Source organism: Aphis gossypii, chromosome 1 (genome assembly GCF_020184175.1).
Source record: "Aphis gossypii isolate Hap1 chromosome 1, ASM2018417v2, whole genome shotgun sequence".
Taxonomy (NCBI): domain Eukaryota; kingdom Metazoa; phylum Arthropoda; class Insecta; order Hemiptera; family Aphididae; genus Aphis; species Aphis gossypii.
Window position 1 is genome coordinate 14,072,114 of NC_065530.1, and position 22,407 is coordinate 14,094,520.

Genomic DNA, 22,407 nt, shown 5'->3' on the forward strand with positions numbered 1-22,407 from the left:
AGTATGAGTTGTCGCCAGTGTCACCTATTGCGTATACCGCCATTAGCGTCACAATTAAATTAGAAATTAATGTTTTACTTTTTATAACACACGGCGTTACGACAGACGTGTAGTACAACTAATAATTATAACTAAATAAATTATTATCAACAGTCTGTCTGTGAATTTAATGAGCTGTGAAAAATGTTAATTTTAAAATTTCAAAACATTCATATTTTGAATAGAACTAGAAAAAATTGATACAAAAAATAATGACTTATTTCAAGATTAAGTTTGATATTTTTTTTATTATTTATACAATTTAATTTTTGAAAGCATTGTTTTGTGTTTATGGATACGAACAATAGCATATTACGTGATAATTATTGATTTTTTTATAGATTTTTATTTATCGATAACCAATATATGTGATGATTTGTGTATGATTTTTGATAATAATAGACAATGGTAAAATTATAATAATTATGATTATAAATCAACTGTCACTAATAAAAAAACTCATCGCCAAAGTGCAAAAAAAAAAATCTTAATAAATAAAGAGAATTTATATAATATATATTATATTCATAAAGTCTCAATACCTAATATAATAAAGATGTTGATTGAATTTATATAATAATTTATTTTAAAATATCAAATAAAAACCAACGAATGCATATTGTAATGTAAACTATTTTGATTTCAAATGAAATTTTCAAAATTGTATAAAAATTATAGTTTTATTTTATACAATATAATATAGATTAAAGTTTTTCATTTTTGACATCACCTGCGAATTCTATCCCCGTACATATGTTACCTACCTTTCGGGAATACCGTGTCACTAGAGAAACAAAATAAAAGATATTTTTGCCCTTTTGTTTTCCTATAGATACCGTCGATTCCAACACTCATTGTTTACTCCTTCATAAATTCTATTGTGTTTTTATTTCTTTGTTTAAGTTTTACTTTTAGTTTTCGATTTTGCCCCAACCTTTCTCTGAAAACTGTTTTTCCTTTTTTAATATATTCGTATATATATATTTATAATAACTTTATTAAAAATTAATATTATAAAAAATGTACATTCAAAATGATATCATCGATCAAACTGAGTGCGTTAAACGTCATTGTTACTTTATGTGAATATAAAAATACTTACTGATAGTTTCATTAATAATTCTAAATCAGACATTGTTATGTTAATATTCAGAAATTAAATATAGGCTGCAGGTTTTGTTGAATTTTTCTTTTAGAGCAATGTTCAATTGTATAGATTGATTTAAAAACGCAGGTAGGTCATTGAGTGTGATGTATACTTATATAATATTTTAAATGTAAAAGAAGGAATCACTCAAAAACGTCACTCAGACTTTGATAACGGCGAATTATGGTGTATTAAAGAGAAATATATTCAAAATATTTAGTAGTGAAGTGTTTATTCGTGTCGATTTTCACGGTGATCGATGAATTTTATGTCTCCAAAGTCAGAATCTTTCATCTTATGATAAAAATTTGAAATAATATTAAAAAAAATATATTTCTAACTGAATAGAGACGTGGTGAGATCACGATGGGAAATAGCAATGCGTGGTTATGTGAAAAATAAGAGGTTCCCATAGGGAAATCAAAAGTCTGCCTTAAAGAGTATATATAAGAGAATCATATTCTCGTCCATCGTTTCGTTAAGTTTTTTTTTCCATAACCTTTTCCATACTATGAAGATTCACGGAAATTTAATGATATATATATTTTTATATACAAACAAAATATGAAAATCATGAATATTGAATAGTCTACGGGAAGTTTGATGTTAATTAATTGCAATTGTTGTAGTGGTCGAAGTAGATATTTTTGAATAGGAAATAATTTGCATATATTCTTCAATAGGTAGTCTATATATTATTATATGTATGTAAATGTATACCGTACGACGCTATGCGTGATATGTAGACGTGAAGTGGTCGAAAATTGAATAAAAATAAAACCAAAAAAAAAGTTTTGATCGTGATCTAATTTCAAAAAGATTTAAATTCAACGATTGCATAAAACAACGAACTATTGGATCTGTCAATCGTCAACGCACATTGCTCTCGTGCGGCTGGACACTTCAAGGCGTGGGTGTAAGTCTTAGAGAATGAGAGAGACTACAGACAGAAACATAAACATAAATATAATACTATACCTCACAGTTGTATAACGTGGGTTCATTATAATATATCCGAATCACGTGGGATGCAAATGACAGTGCTGAAGTTTTATATCTGATTTTTATTTTTTAATATACATTATTAGAACACTCTTTGTAATATTATGTAATATATTTGAAAAAGAACAGCCACCGTCCGAACCTCCGTCGACCGGTTTCCGCATGGACCCAGTAACGTGCCGTTAGGTGCCTACTTTACATCCTATGCCTCATTATTAAGCTATATTTATTTTATACGAAACTAAATAAATACAATTATTATTATATATTATTATCTAGAGAGCTGAGCCATCGCAAAACGATCGATTAAACGCACACGCGCCCATGGTATTTCCAATAAATAAATGTCTCGTTTAATAAAATTAGTGTCGTTTACACAACGACGGTTTTAACCGCGTTATCATTATATATTATTTTTATGTGTGTCGACTAGGAATTCTGGAGACTTCTGTATGTGTGCGTGAGTATGTGAGAGAGGAGAGAGAGAGAGGTATGATACGTATAATAGCTCGGTGGCAGTGATCACTGGCCGGATAAGTTCCTACTACCGCAGGGAAATCGATGGTATACCACGCTGAGATAACTTGTGCAAAAGTTATATGTACCGAAGTCAATATTACAACATTATCGGGATGCCAAGTGTGTTATTATGAAATGGACACTTACTACTTACTACTAAAACTAAAATATAGTTTTAGTGTGTCTTATAATCGTGATATTAAAAACGTATCACCCAATGAATAATTTCTGTCAAAAAAAAAAAAAAAAATAATGATAAACGAAATTGTAAATTGATATTATATACGAGTATATTGGTAAAATTTCAAGAAAATTCATAATCATTATTATCATTTTTTGTAATTATACTAATAGTTTTTATGAGATTAAGCAATAATATTAATTTAGTGTTATTCATTAGATCATTCATTTATTTATTTTGGTTTTTGAACGTAGGATGTCGGTATATGGTGGACTCTCATATTAAATATTTTATGTGGTTGTCGCAACCGTTACCACGCATAAGTAACATTTTACTGTAATAACTGAATAACAATATACTTTAATAAACCTAATATATAAAATACTTTCATTAGTATTTTTCTGCATCACGGGTGATGAATGTCATGTTGTCCGTAATTACGTATATACATATGATCATACGCAGTGGTCGGCCACCTTTTTGAACTATTGGCCGCATTCAAAAATTAAAAAAAAACACTACGGGTCTTGTTGAAGAAAAATTAAAAATATTTAGTCTTATTTTAAAATATTTTAATCATCATGTAAAAAAGTTACAATCAAACAGTTACCAATTAAAGAACAATGGAATTACAACTGTTTGAACACTTGATGAATACATTTAATCTGTTTTTTTTCTATTGGATTCTGTTCATTATTTTTTTGATTTCCACGTCAAAAATAATTGTACACTCTCTAAGCACATGATGTATTGAGATGATCATTTATTAGCGTGTTCGGTGCTAGTTTATAATTTTTTTCATATGAGAAAAGGGCTGTTGGCACATATACTTAGATTCAAATATATACAATAATATTTTGCAGCTACATTTTTAATTTTTAAAAATAATAGAGTACGTTCAGCATAAAAATGTAAAGGTGATTATTTGAATGGATTTTTAAGAACATCTCGGGATTGAAAATCTATTATTTCCATTTGCAGCTCAACAGAAACATCATCAACATCAATATTAATGGATTATCAAATAATTCAAAATATTGTGAACATTGTTTAAAATCTTGAAAGTGATTACTAAATGTCGAAATAGATTAAACAAATTTGACTGATAAAAATCAAAATCTTGACAGTCAAAAAGTTTTTATAAAGCAAGAAAATATTGTGTTAATTCATTTTTTTCAAGATTAAACCATAAAAGTTTCAACTTTTCTTCAAAAGACTTAATATGAGGATGTAATAGGAATAAGTTAATCTTTATCTTTTAGTTTTATATTAAGTTCATTCGTTTACTTCATTATATCAACAAAAAATGCTAGTTCAGCAAACTTCATTTTTAAGTATAGAAGAGTTTTCTTCCCTTTCTTCCAAAAATTCGTAAATGTCTTGACGTAACATAATGCCAATGCGCATTAAATAAAATAAAATTTAATCATTTATACATATAAAACATTCAATTTAATTGCCATTTTGGAGAAAACAGTATGGAATAGTATCAGTCACCAACCACTGGCCTAAAGAAACGATTTTTTTTCAGATCCGATGACCTAGTTACATAGCTATCCGATTAGTAAGTTATCAGTTTAAAATTGACTAATATACGTAGTATAATATCTAATGAAGTTCACTGTTAGAACCAAGATGTTTCCCACTTGCCTTTAATAAAAGTACTAAAAACTTCACTCAAGTATTACCTTCAGTTAATAATATATATAAATCAAAACAAACAGTAATATACTAAAACAATTTATTGCCGTTATACAAAGTTGTGTATAATATTTGCACTTATACTCTCTTCTTTTTTGACACGAATTACATACACTAAAGTTTGTACGATTCACATACATTTAAATTTATGGTTAAATAATTATGAAAGTAATTATTATGTTGTACACTTAAGTAATAATTGTGTTAGATGTATAATAATTAATAATAAAAGTACGTATTTAATAATACAGTGTCAATACATAATGTAATTGAAATTCGACGACCAACCAGAAAAAAACGTCTTAGTGGCGTAAGATAACATAACAAATTTATAATAATATGTTTTTTAGAGGACAAAAAAATCAAACCTGTTAATAAGTTTTCTAATTTACTCGTGTTTTACTTGATTAAAAAAAAAATACACTTGCAAATCATCGTGCAAATCAATGCAATAATAAATTGTATGTATTTTACGTTTGCTTCTTTTGTAGATTACAACATTCTATCGGACCCACAGCAATGCACTATACGCATATGTATACATTAATACACGCAACACTGATTGGCTTTTATTGTATTAATTTTAAATTGGCAAACTTTCCAGTAAACTTGTATGTCATTAATTTCCTCAAGTTTCTCGTAGACCGTTGGCAGCGAAAATTAATCAATTCGTGCATGCATACCTTACCAAAGTTAACATTAATACCGATTACTATGGGGCGGGGAGGGGAAGGATGTGGAGGTTAATTCTTATAAGTGCATTTGGAAGGAATTAATTTAAAAAGTCGGCCTGAAATCTGAATACTGCTTGTATAGAGGTGATGATCGGGCACTCGATTCACCATAGTTCATCTCGGCATTGTATTAATAGTGTACTAATGGTTCTATTCAAAAAGTTAATTTCTTATATGATTAATTACTCCTATATTATAGACTATAGTGTAGGCATATAATTTATAATATATTTTATTTATAGATTATATTATAGAAACGAAAATTATTATGTGTTTTCTCAAAGAAAAATTTCAATGAAAATCGAACTATTACAAATAGTGTATTGTTTGTTTTTTTTTCATGAAATTATATTCACATTTTATAACTCTTATATTTAACACTGATAAAAATATCATAAGCTACTAAGTACTTAAAGTACGCGCGTTATACATTTAGAATACATTTTGATATTATTTACAGTTTACGAAGGTATTTATTTTCAAAGTACCATTATAATATGATAATTAAAAAAAACCTTTTTATTTTACCCTTTATAAATAAAATATATTTCAAATTAAAAACTTTTTTTCTAAAAAATGGGTTTAAGCACCTTAGGATGTCAGAGGACTTAAACTTTTATTTTTATTTTTGAATGACTAACTTTTTTTTAAATATTTTTTTCTATCAAGAGTTTTCCCATACACATAGAAATCAAAAGGTACCGTAGTGATTCACGGACACAAACATTTTTGAGTAGCTTTGTGCTTTGAAATTTCTTATTAGAAAGTTTGTTTAAAGAATCCACACGTGCTTTAACTGCAAATTTCGCGTAAGACATATTATTCTGCAGCGGTGACTAGTTTCAGAACCCAAAAATATTATTTAATATAATAGTATAATATATGAATATAAAAATATTTTTAGATATTCAGACATTTATAAGATTATAGTTTACATGATACTACGCTTATATTTTTGATGTTACTATATTGTCATATACATATTTGAGTATTGTAAATTAGATAAATAAATAGTTTGCGTCGATCATTACTATTTATGTAAATTGCTTACGGTTTTATTTTTTATTAATACAGTTAATTATGAATGGTATTTGTAATTAAAATCTAAAATCATAAAAAATAGTCAAATGATTTATATACCTATTTAAATATTGTAAAAGTGGAAGTGTGACACACAATGATTAAATCATACTTTCTACATATATTATTATATATTTATACTTTATAATTCGAATACTACAATTTAATATTCATTTGGGTTTATTTAATATTACTGTATAGACACCTAACCTAACCTAACCTATTACTCATGACCGTATTCTACGCACAATAGGTACGCGTACTACACAACTCTGTCTTGTATACACTCATGTTCAACGTTTATTCTATATTTAATCGGACACAAGTGTGATACGACGCCTATATACCTATTCGGAACATGATGTACTATCTGTACGACGACCACCGTGGTTGCATTTAAATAAGCTTATAAATATGCATATGGTATAATTATTGTATATATATATAATATTATATATATACAGTATACACCGGATGTATAAAGGAGTGCGGCTAATTGTGTGCCCTCCGAGAGATCCACATGCTCACCTTTGTACTTGCATATATATATTGAACGAGTTGTAGCTAACGAAAATTCAAGTACTCTGCGATATACTCGGCTTTTGTCCGTTGAAACGTGAAACAAGCGTGCACATACGTTATGCGCTATGCATTATAAGGGTTCACGTTACACACTGGCTTTTTTATATGCACGGATGGGGTTATTATTACCCTTATGTCCGATATATAAACAAAGAGCATGTGACATGAGACCACTTTTGTTTTGAATTTTTCCTTGTTGTTTATTTTCTTTACATGCACCCTATAATCGCGGCGGTGAGTATATTGCAAAGGCTTCGATATACTTATATAATTTTTTTTTTCATAAAATAATACGTGCACGCAAAAACTGCATAATGCATAATAGCACTGTGCACACATATTATAATATAGTAATTACCCTATCCACAGGCCCGACCCCCGATTCACGCTCTCACACTTAGCCCTTTCACCACCCCCTGTTCACCTCCGGACTTAATCGTAGTAAATATACATACTATACAGGATCTCTCTATACGCAGACTAAAGCGCACTTGGAACAATCGTGTGTGTGTATGTGTATTTTATATATGATAGGAACCCCGAGGACTCAATTTAATTACCATTTGTCGTACAGCCAACTCTAGTTTTGTATTCGCTGCAGCACTTCGCGTACACCTATATTGGGTGGCGTCATGCAGCGAGCAAATATTATGTACGCATTATTTTCGTAATCATACTCAGTTTTGATAAATGCGCGTGTCGCTTATCATCAAGAATAAAAACCGAATCAAACATAGAGTGATTTTTTTTCTCATATTTTTCTTCAGTTCTTATTAGAGGCAGCGTATGATACACAATCAGTCATGTATAAAAGACAATTTTTAGACTTTCCAGACGACGAAAGATGCTTATATATATATATCATTTTTCTTGGTCGGTTACACTTTCAAGTAGATGTCTTTAGTATTTCAAGTTGAAATCATCATATAAAATTATACTAAATCGAGGTATAACATAACTAAATAATTATTGTATATATTATACTACGTAGTTGTTTTAGTATTTAGTATTAATTATAAAACATATATACAATATACATATATATATAGTTGTATTATATTCCTACCTATATAATATTATATAGCGGGACAATAAGGGGTTTATATAGGGGTACAACTTACTAAAATATTAATTTTTAAATTAGAAATAACCAATGATGGCAGAAAATAAAAGTTTTTGTAAACTTAAAATATAGTATAATTTTGGTATACACTATATAATAATTCTTATATATGATTTAAAATTTTGTATTTTTAGGGGTTTCTTATTATTTAATTTAATGTAGAAATTTTGTATGACTATAAATTTGTTCAACTGGTTTAATAATAGAATATATATATAATATTAATAGAATATAATAGAATTTTGTCATCGCTGGTCTATCGAGTTTTTCAAATTGAAAACTTACTCAAGATCTTCCTTTTACGTTTTTGGCCTCGGGTAGTTTTAATTCCGATTGTTGACTATCACAGTAATACAGACCATTCAATATTATATTTGAACGTGAATGGTAACGGTCTCTTGTAACATATGTATGGTACCTACCACAATTTCGATGTTAACAAGAACAGTTACTTTTTATATTTCGTTTACTGCATTTCCCTTTCTGTCTTTATTACTCTCGCTTACATGCTTGTACACATATGCTGTATGCACGCAATTTGATCTTACGATAGAGATGACTTGAACACGCTTCGGATGGCTAGCAGAGAAATAGTATGTTAGTAGATCTCGTGTTACAGAACAATATTACAAACGGTAAACAACCACAAACCTATACATATACAGATATACTGCGATAGTACATATATTTTTAAGCAGTGATACGTGCACATTTGTAGTGTTTTTAAACGTAAAGAGCAGTATTTTTTTTGAAAAATTCGCACCTTTTGTTTTCTAGTTTTATAAAATGGTATGCGCGGATGCATTTCAATATAATATTATGTTATGTTTATGGACTACAATATAGAACGATTTACCAAGTATGTTCATTGCATTTTTTTTAATTCATTCGAATTCTGATTTTTTAAATATTTTAATATACTTAAGGCCATATTTTCAAATTCTTAAGATATTTGATACTACCTACTTGAGGAGTTTTTCAAATGAGAACCCTTCTTTTTACTACAAAATATTTATTGGATAATTAAAAAATATATGTTTATGTACCAGGTACCTACCTAATTTAAAATTAATACTAGTGTTTTTCACCTACCTATTTAAGTATTTATACTATGGATAAAAGTCTTTAAAAATGGTATTACAATAATAAACAAAATATTTGTGTATTTAACATCTAGCGTTTATTATAATACTTAGACCATTTTTAAGAATTATAAATATGAATAAATTAATATTAATTAGTAAAACTTTCAAGTGAACTTAGCCTTTACATCATCCAAACCCATTATCATGGACCTATTATCTTTAATGCACAAAGTTAAATAACTCAACAACTACTTCTTAGATAGTACAAAAAATCTCAATAATTTTAAAACACAGTCTTAAAGTATTTTTGAAAATTCTTAATATTATATTTTGAATAACTACACTATTAAATTAGAAAATGGGGTGAGCGTGTGCTTAGTGAATCACCTTGTAATGCTTAAAACAAACCGAAGGATTATAATCTCATTACGGCATCACATAATATATACTCTATAATCTATATCATGTGTTATACTACACATTTTATTGGCGTTAATAATTTGTTATGAGGTTAATCGTTAGAGAAATGGGTTGAATTATGTGAAAATCTATATTTTCTGACAACTTAAGATTGTATAATTTATGCAAAACAAGTTACTCGTTATTTGAAAGCGCCCATCATTAAATAATGTCTTAAGTATTATAATTGATAATTGCTATATGCACTTATGTATATCAAGCGTGTATATAGTTTCATGGAAAATTAAATTAAAATTTTCAATCGACAAATAAAAACAATTATAGTTTTAAGCTGCAGCTGTTACTCTACGTAGTTACGTCCACCTGTACGTTGTTATAATATATTCGGTGAAAAAATACTTCAAATTATAAAATACACTTATTTAGCATTTTAGGCACCTAAAAAAAATAAACCAGTTAATTAATATTTTAATTTTACGGAGTGCAAAAAATGATAGCAAATCGCTTTTTATTTAAATTCAAAACCTGCGCTCTGTCTGTTATTTTCCATTCGAACCTATATAGTATCGAGGTATATCATAAATATATATAAATACCTATTACCTATAGTATTACAATAGGTACATGTCTAATAATATTATTGCTTGGGTCGTTGAAAAATTACAAGCTACATATAATAAAACCAATATAATAATAAAAAAAAAAAAACAAAGATACCCTACTGGCCGACGTGTTCACGAGTGGTAAATTATCGTCGATGTTTATCAATACCCTATACTCTCTTGTTAGGCATGCGTGGGTGGGTAAAGAGCAGTGGTCGTGTCAGAACGATGGCTATTAGTATCAATAATAATGATAATAACAATAAAAGTGCGTATCATAATATTATATAGTATGAGGTATGCAAATGCATCCGCGGTGCACGGGGGTAATATATACGAGAAATAATATCATATTATATTAGGTAGTAAAGTATAGTATATTACATACTCGTATTCTTCGTATATGCACACATACCGCGCGTTTACACGAAGCGACTGTAATACGACAACGGTTGCAGATGATAGAGGTTAGTGTAGGTATATAATATTATGTACATACGGTATACTCGTATAGGTGTACTTACGTGGCTATGTAATACGTGCGGGTATATACTGAAACGACGTGGAATGAGCCGCGAACGAGGCGTTTTTTACCGTCCGACTCGGACTCGATCGTGACCAGATCCAGCAGCATGCTGTGTCCGATAAATCTTTTTAATATATTTCTACGCTACATTATCGTATATGAGTACACGCGTGTACATAATATTTTTATCCTTCTACCGACTTCGCCGCCATCGCGGCTGTACATTATTCAACCAATAGTACCCCCGTCAACATCGCAATGTGTGCTATTTGTGTATAACGTACAGAGCGATCCATTACTTAATATTACAATTACAATAAACGGTATACGAAAGTTTCTTCCGTCATCGATTTTTAAAAATTCAGAAAAAAAATTGTTTTTAGATAGTCAAAATAACAGATAGGTACCTTACCTATAATCGTCATTTTTACTTGAACAGTACATAAAAATAAAATGAAGTCTTTACATACCATTTTTTTTTTTTATCATAACGTTTAAATGTTATGCCCTGTATCATTATAAAATTTAGTTTTCTAAAAATATCTCATAAGTATTTAAATAAATTTTTTTTATTCAAAAGCATTCCGAGTTTTGATGTAATGAGAAAATTAGATTTATCAAATTTAAATGAGAATATAAAGTATTACTATACGTTATATCTATATATAAATATAAATGCATAGAGTAAAAAAAAATTATTTTTAATTTTTCAGCATATATTTTTTTAGAAATTTCCGAGGAAATTAGTTTGTTCCGTTAAAGTATTAAACTTAAATAAAACTGATCACTCTGTATAGTGTATAGTGTTCGCGTGCTTTACGCTATAAGGTCATTAGACTTGTTGTTAGTCCGCCGTTATTCCGTATTGTGTCGCCGCGTTTTTTTGCAAAAGATGACCGCCCTTGATAAGTCTGCGCCGTCGGCTGATATTTTGCAAATCGCGGCGATCACGAGAAAATAATGTATTTTTCTCGTTTACCCTCTTCTTTCCACTTTTGGTTTTTTTCTTTCCTATCTATTCGTTCTTAAACGTCGTCGCGCCCACCGCCTTTACTATATAGTTTTCATGACGATCGCCTCTAGGCGATGAGTTGATGATGGGCGAGGATGGAGAGGTTGCTCACGATTTTATTTAAACGACTGCCGGTACCTATAGTACATATTAAATGAAAATAATTTATGCCAGATACAACAATATACTGTAATATATCTATGCATATTTAATACTCAAAACAGGTGTCTATTAAAATATTATCAGCTACTATATCGTTATATAATTTCCCAGCTATAATATATACAGTTTTTAATTTTTTTTTCTATTTGCAATTTTTGTTTTTTTTTTGTTTTTGCTAACCGGATCTCTGCGGCAATGCATATCTCGTTATTGTACCGCGCTAACTTTATTATTATTATCTAAATTTATCAGATTCAGTGTGTAATTTAATGTATATATATTCGGTAGATACATCATACATTGTATTTTGTTTCTGTACTATTATAATATGAAAATATGTATTTTGTATATTAAAGGCCGTTCTTACAATGTCCGGTTAAATGTTGGTTAAAACTAACCGGTAGAATTCTTCGGTTAGCGTTATCAGGCACCAACCGAACAATGTTACATTTTTTACATTTTTACATTTTTATTTTTGATCATTGCAATATAATAAACAATTTATCTAATTATTATTATCAAAGAATATTGGGCTATTAACTGTAAATTATAATAATATATTAATATGTATATTGTATAATAAATATACATTTAATTATTTTTATTTATAAGTATTTAATAAACTATATTTTTAATTTTAGTTTAAATCACCATAATTATTTAAATAAAACAAAAATGTTATGATTTGATCATTTTTGCATCGAAATTACAATATATAGAGACGATCAGAAATTAAATTTCCATTTAAATATTTTACCATAATGAAACTTTTTTTATAAATAACAAAATTTAATAATAATTTTAAATTTATGGAATTAGTTTCGATTCTTCTAAATGTTGGATATAAATATTGAATATGTTGGATAATAAAAAAAGAATAAAACGCTTATATTAATGACTTTTGTCGCTATTGTTTTAATCGGTCGATCAATTAATTCTACAAATGCGAGACATAATATTATTTAAGTGTCCCATCTATCATATTCTATTGTGCTTCGTTGTGTTATTATAATATGTAAACAGAGTCTGTGTATTGTACATAATCATTTCACATCTTCAATTATTATTTTTTTTGCATTTTTCTTTCGGTTTTCATCATCTTTCCCCTCGTTTTTTTTTATCATCATTCACAACAATTGTCATAATAAAAAAAACCAATTCAGTCGGTTGGTGAAATTATAGTTCCCATGCTTTAGTACATATATACAAGAATATATTTCTCTTCAAGGATGACTACAAGAGTCCCGCGATATAACATATTATGTACACCATCAAGTCCGCATATTTTAAATGAAAATTTCAACAAGGATTAAAATACTGAATAAGTCGATTCCTGATATCTGATATAGGTATTATATTTTATATAGAATAAGTCAAAAAACAAATAAAAAACAATGAAAATATGATACTGCATATACGTATAATATTATATACTTAAATAACTTAAATTTATTACCTAAACTTTGTTAGATTGTGTGATTTAATGTACAATAATATGCATAATTGGTTGTATTACGTTTTGCATATTTTCTAGTTATTATTTATTATTATAATTGTTATTACTGTGTATATAGATACGTAGGTTAAGGTACCTAAGCTTTTACATAATCGTTATGTTATGTGGGTCTTGAGATTTATCATGTATATACAGTAGAATACATGCTCTCCCTACACACACACACACATACATACTAAACCGTATGTTAGGTAATTTGTCTCTGGGAAAAACAATCGATAACTTACAATTCGTTTGATTGCGGTGGCGGCGGCAAGACGCACTTAGACCGAGACTTTTGCTGTGTATATACTGGGTATACCTATATAGATGTATTATATATATATATATAGTTGATGTGTTCGTGGAGAGTTTGTAGCGTAAAACTTATAAATGTATTCTTTTTTTATCGGGTGCCATGTATACTTACATACATACACACACACGCTACCTATATATACTCTATTCGCAAGATTTTTCTTTGGCTCTTGATGAGTACCTATATATTATATTATGGCTTTTACACGTAAAGAATAAACGCTAACTATATATATATATATAGTAATCCCTCGCAAAGTTGCACTGCCCCATTGTTGTAGGTCCTTATCGGATTCCAGTCGCGACTCGTGAATGGATTTTTCTCGTTACCTAGCCATAGACCGATTGGCCGTCGTCGAATCGTTGTAATTTTGTCCCAATAAAATGGATAATATCCGTCCAACGATCTACGATTATGTACTTAACTATTTTTGTCTTCTACTTCTATTCTTATGTTTGAAGATAGAGATAAAGATAATTTGCGTTTTTCTTTTTTATATAGACCCACGGTTCTGTAGATATGAACTTGTTCTAACCGAAAATCTAAAGTAGGTAATGCACATTTGTTAAATATTCATCATGTGAATTATGACAGACCAAATAGGTATGTATTGTATTCCAACATTTACCTGTCCTATATACTATATAGTATAATATAAGTTATAACTTTGTAAATGTCGATTGGTGTTTAGTAAATAATAAATAAATATTATTTAAGTTTAATCGTTTCACATAATATATATCACATCGATACTACATAAAAATAATATTATAATATACAATATGATACAATGTATATAATATAATTATATATATCCTATTGTTAAATAAATGCAAAACAACGAACTTACAAGTTTTGTTGTGGTAATTAAAACTTGATTATGTAACTATTTGGATAATAATATAACATATTATAATGACGGGGAACTTGAATTTCGTATTTGAATTAATTTTCGTAGAGTTCAAAATAATCTGTTTAAATTACGCTTTACTATATGACATCAATCATCATATATACCTTATTCCTTTGCAATGAAAAAAAAATATATGCATCGTACGCTTGGTATATACTACCTAACCTACGCTTGTTATTTACGTATTATATTCCTACGTGCATATTCATTGTAACCGAAACATTTTCGAAATATTATAATATGATATTTTAAAGATTCGTATCTCTATATTATAATATATCACAATTCACAAGTGAGATTCCTTGTTAACGTTTTTATAGAAATCCTAATTTTAAGAATTTATATTGTGTATAATCAGTATGCAAACTAGTAGCAATTTTAGTAAATGTGCGCTAACTAGGACCGTCCTAGTAAACACATGATAGAGTGCATCTTGGCAACAATGACGCTCAGTAGTTTATTACATTATTATTATAATGAGCTTTGCTGTATACACATAAAATGTTAACGAATAGTTGAAAAGCTCACGTTAACATTTGAACACGATGATATCTCTAAACCGTTTTAAAATTATATTTTCTTCTACCGAACAACATCGTGGCCCCTACTGGTGACATGCACCTCACACGAATACCTACCCGTTACAGTATTATGTATGTACAGTAATATACACTATACACGGTATACCTCCATAATCATTTATTGGTGACTATAATATTTATATATATAATCATCACTACAATGTAATAAATAAAAAAATTCAAAAATAACGTATTTAATATAATATAAAATATAAATATCACGATATGCATATATACGTTATTTTTGCGTTTTTTATTTATTACTTTGCAGTGGTTATGTGTATATACAATATACTTTATATATAAATATATGAGGATTCGAGTGCGTATAATATAATATGTGTGAGATTTCCGATAATATACTTACGTATTATGTAAGATATATATATATATTAAAATATATTATCTTTTATCACGGGTGGTATGTGCGCTAGCGTTTATGATATAATATTATAATGTATAACTTATATAATATAGTGAATAATAAAATATGTTTTAATATGGGCGAAATGATTTTTATTATCTTGCATGTGCGAGTTTACCTATATGGACGTATAATATAATATAAATACGTATCTTTATAAATTATGTATATTATAATATGATGCTACTCGTATATGTATCGCAGTGTGAGGCGGTGAAACGATATACATGGACGATGAAAATATTAAATTAATAAAAATATTATTATATTATATTATAATATTATAATGCTGATCAACATTAGCCCTTTGAATTTGACAAGTCATTTACATATATAATAGCAACGAAATTCGACCTCGTTATATTATAGTATAAATTGAGAGGGTGATAGTATTATTTGACAAAACATTTTTTCATTAACTTTATTGTGCGGAAGACACTAAGCATTTTGTTGTTATTATGTTCTACATCTCGAGAAAATAATTAATCCCATTTTCTTTTCAATTGCTTAGTCATATTTTTATAAAGTCACTGCCAGGAATTGAAAATTCGAAGTTTTCGAAAAAATAATAATAGTATACATTCCATTTATTTGTTATTTATCTTACAGAATATTTAGTATAATGTAATACGTATAGGCCTTATTCAATATTCATGGACTTTAACAGAATTGTAATAGTACTCTTTTAAAATACAATTATTCGATGTTATACTAAATAAACTTTTTTACATTGCAATATTTTTACACAAATATCAATGGTATATTAAATTTTAAATAATATTTTTATATAATAAATCTACGTCGTTTTTAAGTGCAATTCTAGAAATTCTAATCTCCTTATTATTTGAATAAATGATGAATATAGTGCCTTAATGACGTTCTCAGAACTCTTTAGAGGGGTACATAAAAATTGATTGCCAAGTTATAGCCACGTGGTCTTAGCCTACACAACCTTTCACAATAACAATATAATGTATATTACATTTCAATACCTAAATATTATGATTCGTATTAAAAAAAGCTATGATTTTCAATCATTGTATAAAAGTATATACATTTTTCTTGGTATTTGTACCATGAAATCAATATATTTTTCGTTATCAATAACCATGCTAGATGGTCAATAATGTTAACCCAATAAAACGTTTCAAAAAATATGACATTACATTTTGAAAAACTTATTAATAAGTATAGATATTCTTTACTCTTCAGTCATTGTATTTAAATTTGATATAGGCTTTCGGTCTTTTCGTAGATACATGAAAATGTTCTCTCGAGAGTTAACGTTTGGTGCATGGATACTTATATACTGACATATATAATGATGTATATGTATAATAAATAATATGATTACTATTGGTTAACATACTGAGAAGTATTGAATCAATTTGCTTTTAGTTTTTTTTTTTTTTTGCTGCCATATTCTTAATTCAGCGCAATAACAATTTGAATGTCTGAGCCGAGGTAAAATGTAACAAGTTTTTCAAAAAGTTGTTATTGATACTCAACTCAAATATAAAAAGTATACCTGTTATTCAGAAATATAAAAAAACAGGCCATATGGAGGATTTATCCCCTTTGTAACGCTCCCCGTGTGAGAAAGGCCATGGTGGTGCAAAATGTGACGACTGAATTTACACAAGTACTTCAGAGTACTATAGTTCAGACGGTCCTCGAATACCACGCTGGTCCTTTTCCGTTGACACGCACAGTCGATGCAGCGTTAAAGGTCGTCACCCTCATCACTATATGTATATTATATATAATAACGTTTTCTGCTTTTTATTTTTCACCGCAGCAAGACGTCATATCAGCACGAATACAATAATATAAACATGAGTACACAACCCCAGAGTATAGTATTACAGTTTAATATACATATACCTATAATACGACTGTTGAGTGTATATAATATAATATATATATTATTGATAAATATAATATAACAATCGAAATAAATCTCTCTTGACAGGAAAAATATGACGAAACCTTTCTTAGACGTACACTAGCGTGGTGGCATTATTATATTACAATGCTCCCAGATTATTATATTTTCCTTTTTGACCCGGCGACGTTCGTCTACCCGGATCGGCGTTTCCGAAGTTCGTGAAAAATTATCTTAAAAAAAAAAAAATAAAAAAAATAAAAAAAAAATATATAGCGTGCACTGTACACTGTTCCATAATCAGTATGCGTAAAAATACTCGCCCGCCGTTTAATTAAACTTGGTACATATTATAACATTACATTGTGTACGTGTGTGTTATTATTAGAAGTAGTCTTCTTCTTTATTTAAAATTTACCAACCGAATCAACGTACATGCCTATACATTCTTATACTTTTATATTTAACGATTCTACTAGAAAAAAGGTTCCACTATTATAGGTAATATATTAATATTATATATATATATGTGTGTGTATAAATATATACCTGTAATAGTTGAACCTTCAAATAAGTCATAAGTTATAATGTGATATCATACACACATCTGGCCTTTTTACGATTATTTTTCTATTATGAATAACAAATTAAAGTTGTTAAGAAAAAAACTACTATCTCTAAAGAAGTTTTACATGAATCGTTATGACGTAATATTTATAACACTATACACACCCATTTTGAAATAATGTGCTAGGTATTTATATCGCCGAAAAGTTAGGACTATTAAAAACCGTCTGAATAAAAAAAAAAAAATGTATTACACAATATGTTATGACAAATCATATTATTCTGGTTTAGAACTGCTTATTTATTTATTATTATTAATTTTTTTTACAGACAATGGCACCCAAAATCATGTCGCTGATCATCTTGTCGGTTGCGTCCGCTGCAGTGTTAGTCTCGGCCGCTTCCCCGCCGTTTGTAAGTACACACTTGAGTCATATAATATATATATGTATAAATATTATCCACCGTTTAAACGTAATAAAAACCTTTCGTCTGTTAAAAAAAAAAATCTAAATTTTGAAAACATGCACATGCACCACGGGGGAATCTCATTTAAATTTTAATTGCCTCAGAGGCGACCGATTAATAACAATTATTAATATTAATACCTCTACCGCGGCATATAGTTCGTCACGTTTCCCAGGCGGACCTCCTATTCCTCGACGTTTTTTCTATACACGTTAAATTAATCGTAATTCATAATTTATGTAGGTGTGTATATATATCTACGCGTAAATTTAATATATTCAAAATATACATACACGCTATAAAATATATATATACATTGTACTATGTGTAATAGAAAAATAATGATTCCCGGCTACTGTTGTATAATAATAATAATATATTGTATCGGCTGTAAAAACGCCGATGGAATCGTACGGGGTACCGGTTTCACGAGTAAGACGGAGAAATAAACAAAATAAAATAATAACGATTCGCTGAAAAACGACGACGGATCCAAAAAAAAATATCGGACCGTCCGTTACAATATTTTTATCATATAACAAATTACATTATGACGTACACGCGGTGTTCGCCTCGAAGACCAGATCACGTTTTGGAATGCACTTTATATAAAATACTATTGGCCGCCGTCGGGTGTGAATTTGACATTGAAAACCATTAGGTTTGCCGGCGGTGTATCTAAACATTTATATATATATATATATATTCGTATATGCCTTAGCGGTAGCGAAGTAAATATAGCGGGAGTAGTAACCCTTTTTTATGAGAATAATAAAATTCTATCATTTCGACATTAAAATTTAAAACGCATTATATTATTATGTATCTTGATAAAATATTAATAGTGCCTAGTCCGAGCATAAGAGGTCGGAAATTGCATGGTGTCATTAATACCCGCACTTTAAGACATTATAATATTATAAGCCATCCGTGTCGCTGCAAAGAAAAATCCGGGATGCCATCGTACGTTACTAGTAGTTTCAATAAAATACCTAACTTTTGATAAATATTTAGATTTTTATTCAACATTAAAATATACTTACCTGTAGGTATAATACCGGTATAGCAATAAAATATTCGAAGTAAACAGTATATACTGTTGAAGACTGCAGCCACGATGATAGGTATATTATATACTTTGGTGCGTGGTTAATGAATTGTGAAAATATAAAAATGAATTGATTTTAAATGGAATCTTAACTTTTATTACCTATTTTAAATGTATAAAACTCCTGTTAAATTTTATACTCTTTTTAAATATTTATTTCATTTTTCCACTTTTAAGTAAACTTAATGTATCGACCTATTTCATATGTCACTATATGCGAAATTTATGTCATGTTTAATATACGTGAATTCATGTTAAATATTTTCAACTTGGAGTTTTAAAATATGTGTGTATGAACGTTATTGTGCCAACTGTAGTAATTACAAACCAAGTTTTAAAAAGTGAATTCTTTCAAAAAAATAAATAAATAAAAAGTAATGAGAAAAAATATAATGTTATAATATGGTTGGTCATATTATGTATGTGATGAAATAAACTATAACGTACCAAAACGTAATAAATAACTATTTTACTTAGAACATAATTCATTACACAAATGTATAACTAGGTATACGCACGAGTATAGTAGGTACACGAGAATGTTGTTTAAAGTCATGACAAACAGATCTTCTTTCATATACACTTAAAGAGATTTTCTCATTGGACGTGATATTTTTCAAACTATACGTTGAAAAATAAACCATAAACTATAAAGCTATATAATATACCTATTGCATACGTATAAGTATATTGTGTGTGTATGAAGTATAATATAATAGGTATATACAATTTGTCGTATTAAGGTCGTATATCCTAATTTCTATAAATTGTATTATATAGGTGACCATCCGCACCCGTGTGTATTCACGTAATATTATTATAATATATGCATTTATAATTATTATGCTTTAAAACGTATTGTAATAACACAATACTATTATACTTATGTATTGTGCTCTACAGTTAAAAGGTCGCTATTTTACAATTTCGTCCCATGACAGTAAAATTTATTTTGATCTACTTCGTATAAAAAGTGGTAACTTTACTATAGCGGATGTTGAATAATTTATGTGAGACGCCGGAGCTATAATAGTATTACCTGTATATTATAATAATATGTATAGTAGTTTATAAAACAAAAAGCGCCTTCTGAAACTAACAAGGTGGGCCGCCGTGTTAATGGATTTTTCTTGCAATTATATGCGAGTGTAATACAAGAATATCAATTAAGAGCCGCGGCGAACTCGTATAATTTTTCGGTATCTATATACCTATACATAAGATGTCCTACGATTTATAATAGTCAAGTATTTTGAAATATAACGCACGTGGCACGTGTTCATAATATTCATAACGGCGGTACGACTTTTCGTCAAACGTTCTGATTTTGGCACGCAAATCCGTCAACAAATCTCCACCGTTCAAAAAACGAATCCATATGCACGTGAAGATATTACCTAATACATACGCTGTAATAATTAATAAATAATAATATATACGCGATGTGACTTTTGACGGATGTTTCGCTTTGTAAACATAATGTAATATTGTTTACGCTTAACAGATTAAAGACGTTCGCCGAGATTAATTTATGGTCACGGGTGTGGTTTGTACCAGAGACCACCGTTGGCGCCAACGGTAAACACTGCACGCACTACGCGTACACCGTACGCAACGAACGGGCTAAAACCAAAACTGTTATTTGAAGTGGTTTTTTTTTCGTCGTCGACCAGTATCGATCGAGTTGCAGTGTTTTATTTTAATCTCGTGCGGTTTGGCCGTTCGAATTTCATTGTATCACGTGTACACATATTCTATACTTGTATACATGCCCCGCATGATTATATACATTATAAGGTCAATAAGATATAGACGTATAGAAGAGCAATAGTAAGTACATTTTTTCGGATTTTACTCTGTCTATAAAAACGAAACACTATATGGTCTAACGTTACGGATATCTATACCTATATGTATCGATCGACGATGAAAATATATTGGACGGGGGCGAGTAGAATCACCACTTCGGCCGAGAAAAAAAACGGAAATGAAAACGTGTCGAAACGATTACCCACCACGTCTCTCTCTTCCCTATAGGTGGCCACGTATATAGGTATAATAGTTTTGCTGACGTGTTCACAAGTCACAACACTATAGCACTATGTTTGTGCGGTGCGCGAATAAGGTGTCAATGAGACACTATTGAAAACGAAAGTATTCGCGTCTTGAAATATTATCCACCGGAAACGCGCGATCGATCCAATCGATATTTCATAAACCGACGGTTTCGTTATTCTTGAGAGCTGCGCGCGAGCCGCGATGGCCGAATGACGAGGACGCACGCTGTTCGTGTAATGGTCCGGAAACGTCGACTGACGGATGTCACGGTCGAAGAAATGCAAAAAAAAAAAAATACCCTGAATGAAAGAGTCGAAACTATAAGAGTATACTAGCCGAGTGAAGCCTCAAAGGTGACTCCGCTGTTAACCATCGCCCCCTCGTCACCGGAGTTGACTCAGAAACGTATCAACAATTTTATACTTATTTATATATTTCACTATTAAAGATAAAAACAAAACTAATAACAATAAATATGTTTATCTGCAGAGCACATCTTTGTCCTTACACACAGCATATTTTGATCAAAAAACTACATCACTGTGATAACGTCATAATAATTTATAATATACAATATATATGCTAGAGCATTTGAACGAGTTTTTTGTTTTTAAACGGTTTAAGTTATCGTAAAAAAAACGCATCTCACCGTGACTTGTTTTTCGTCATAACGT

General features: G+C 29.2%; 1 protein-coding gene across 1 annotated transcript in view; it reads left to right on the forward strand.

Moving 5' to 3' along the window:
- LOC114120636 (superoxide dismutase [Cu-Zn]) overlaps positions 1-22,407 on the forward strand; it is an 83,273-nt gene that overhangs the window by 19,439 nt on the left and 41,427 nt on the right. Inside the window, exon 2 of the mRNA XM_050197127.1 lies at positions 18,430-18,513. Coding sequence (XP_050053084.1) covers positions 18,433-18,513 — 81 coding nt within the window. The 5' untranslated portion in view covers positions 18,430-18,432. The remainder of the gene's footprint in view (positions 1-18,429; positions 18,514-22,407) is intronic.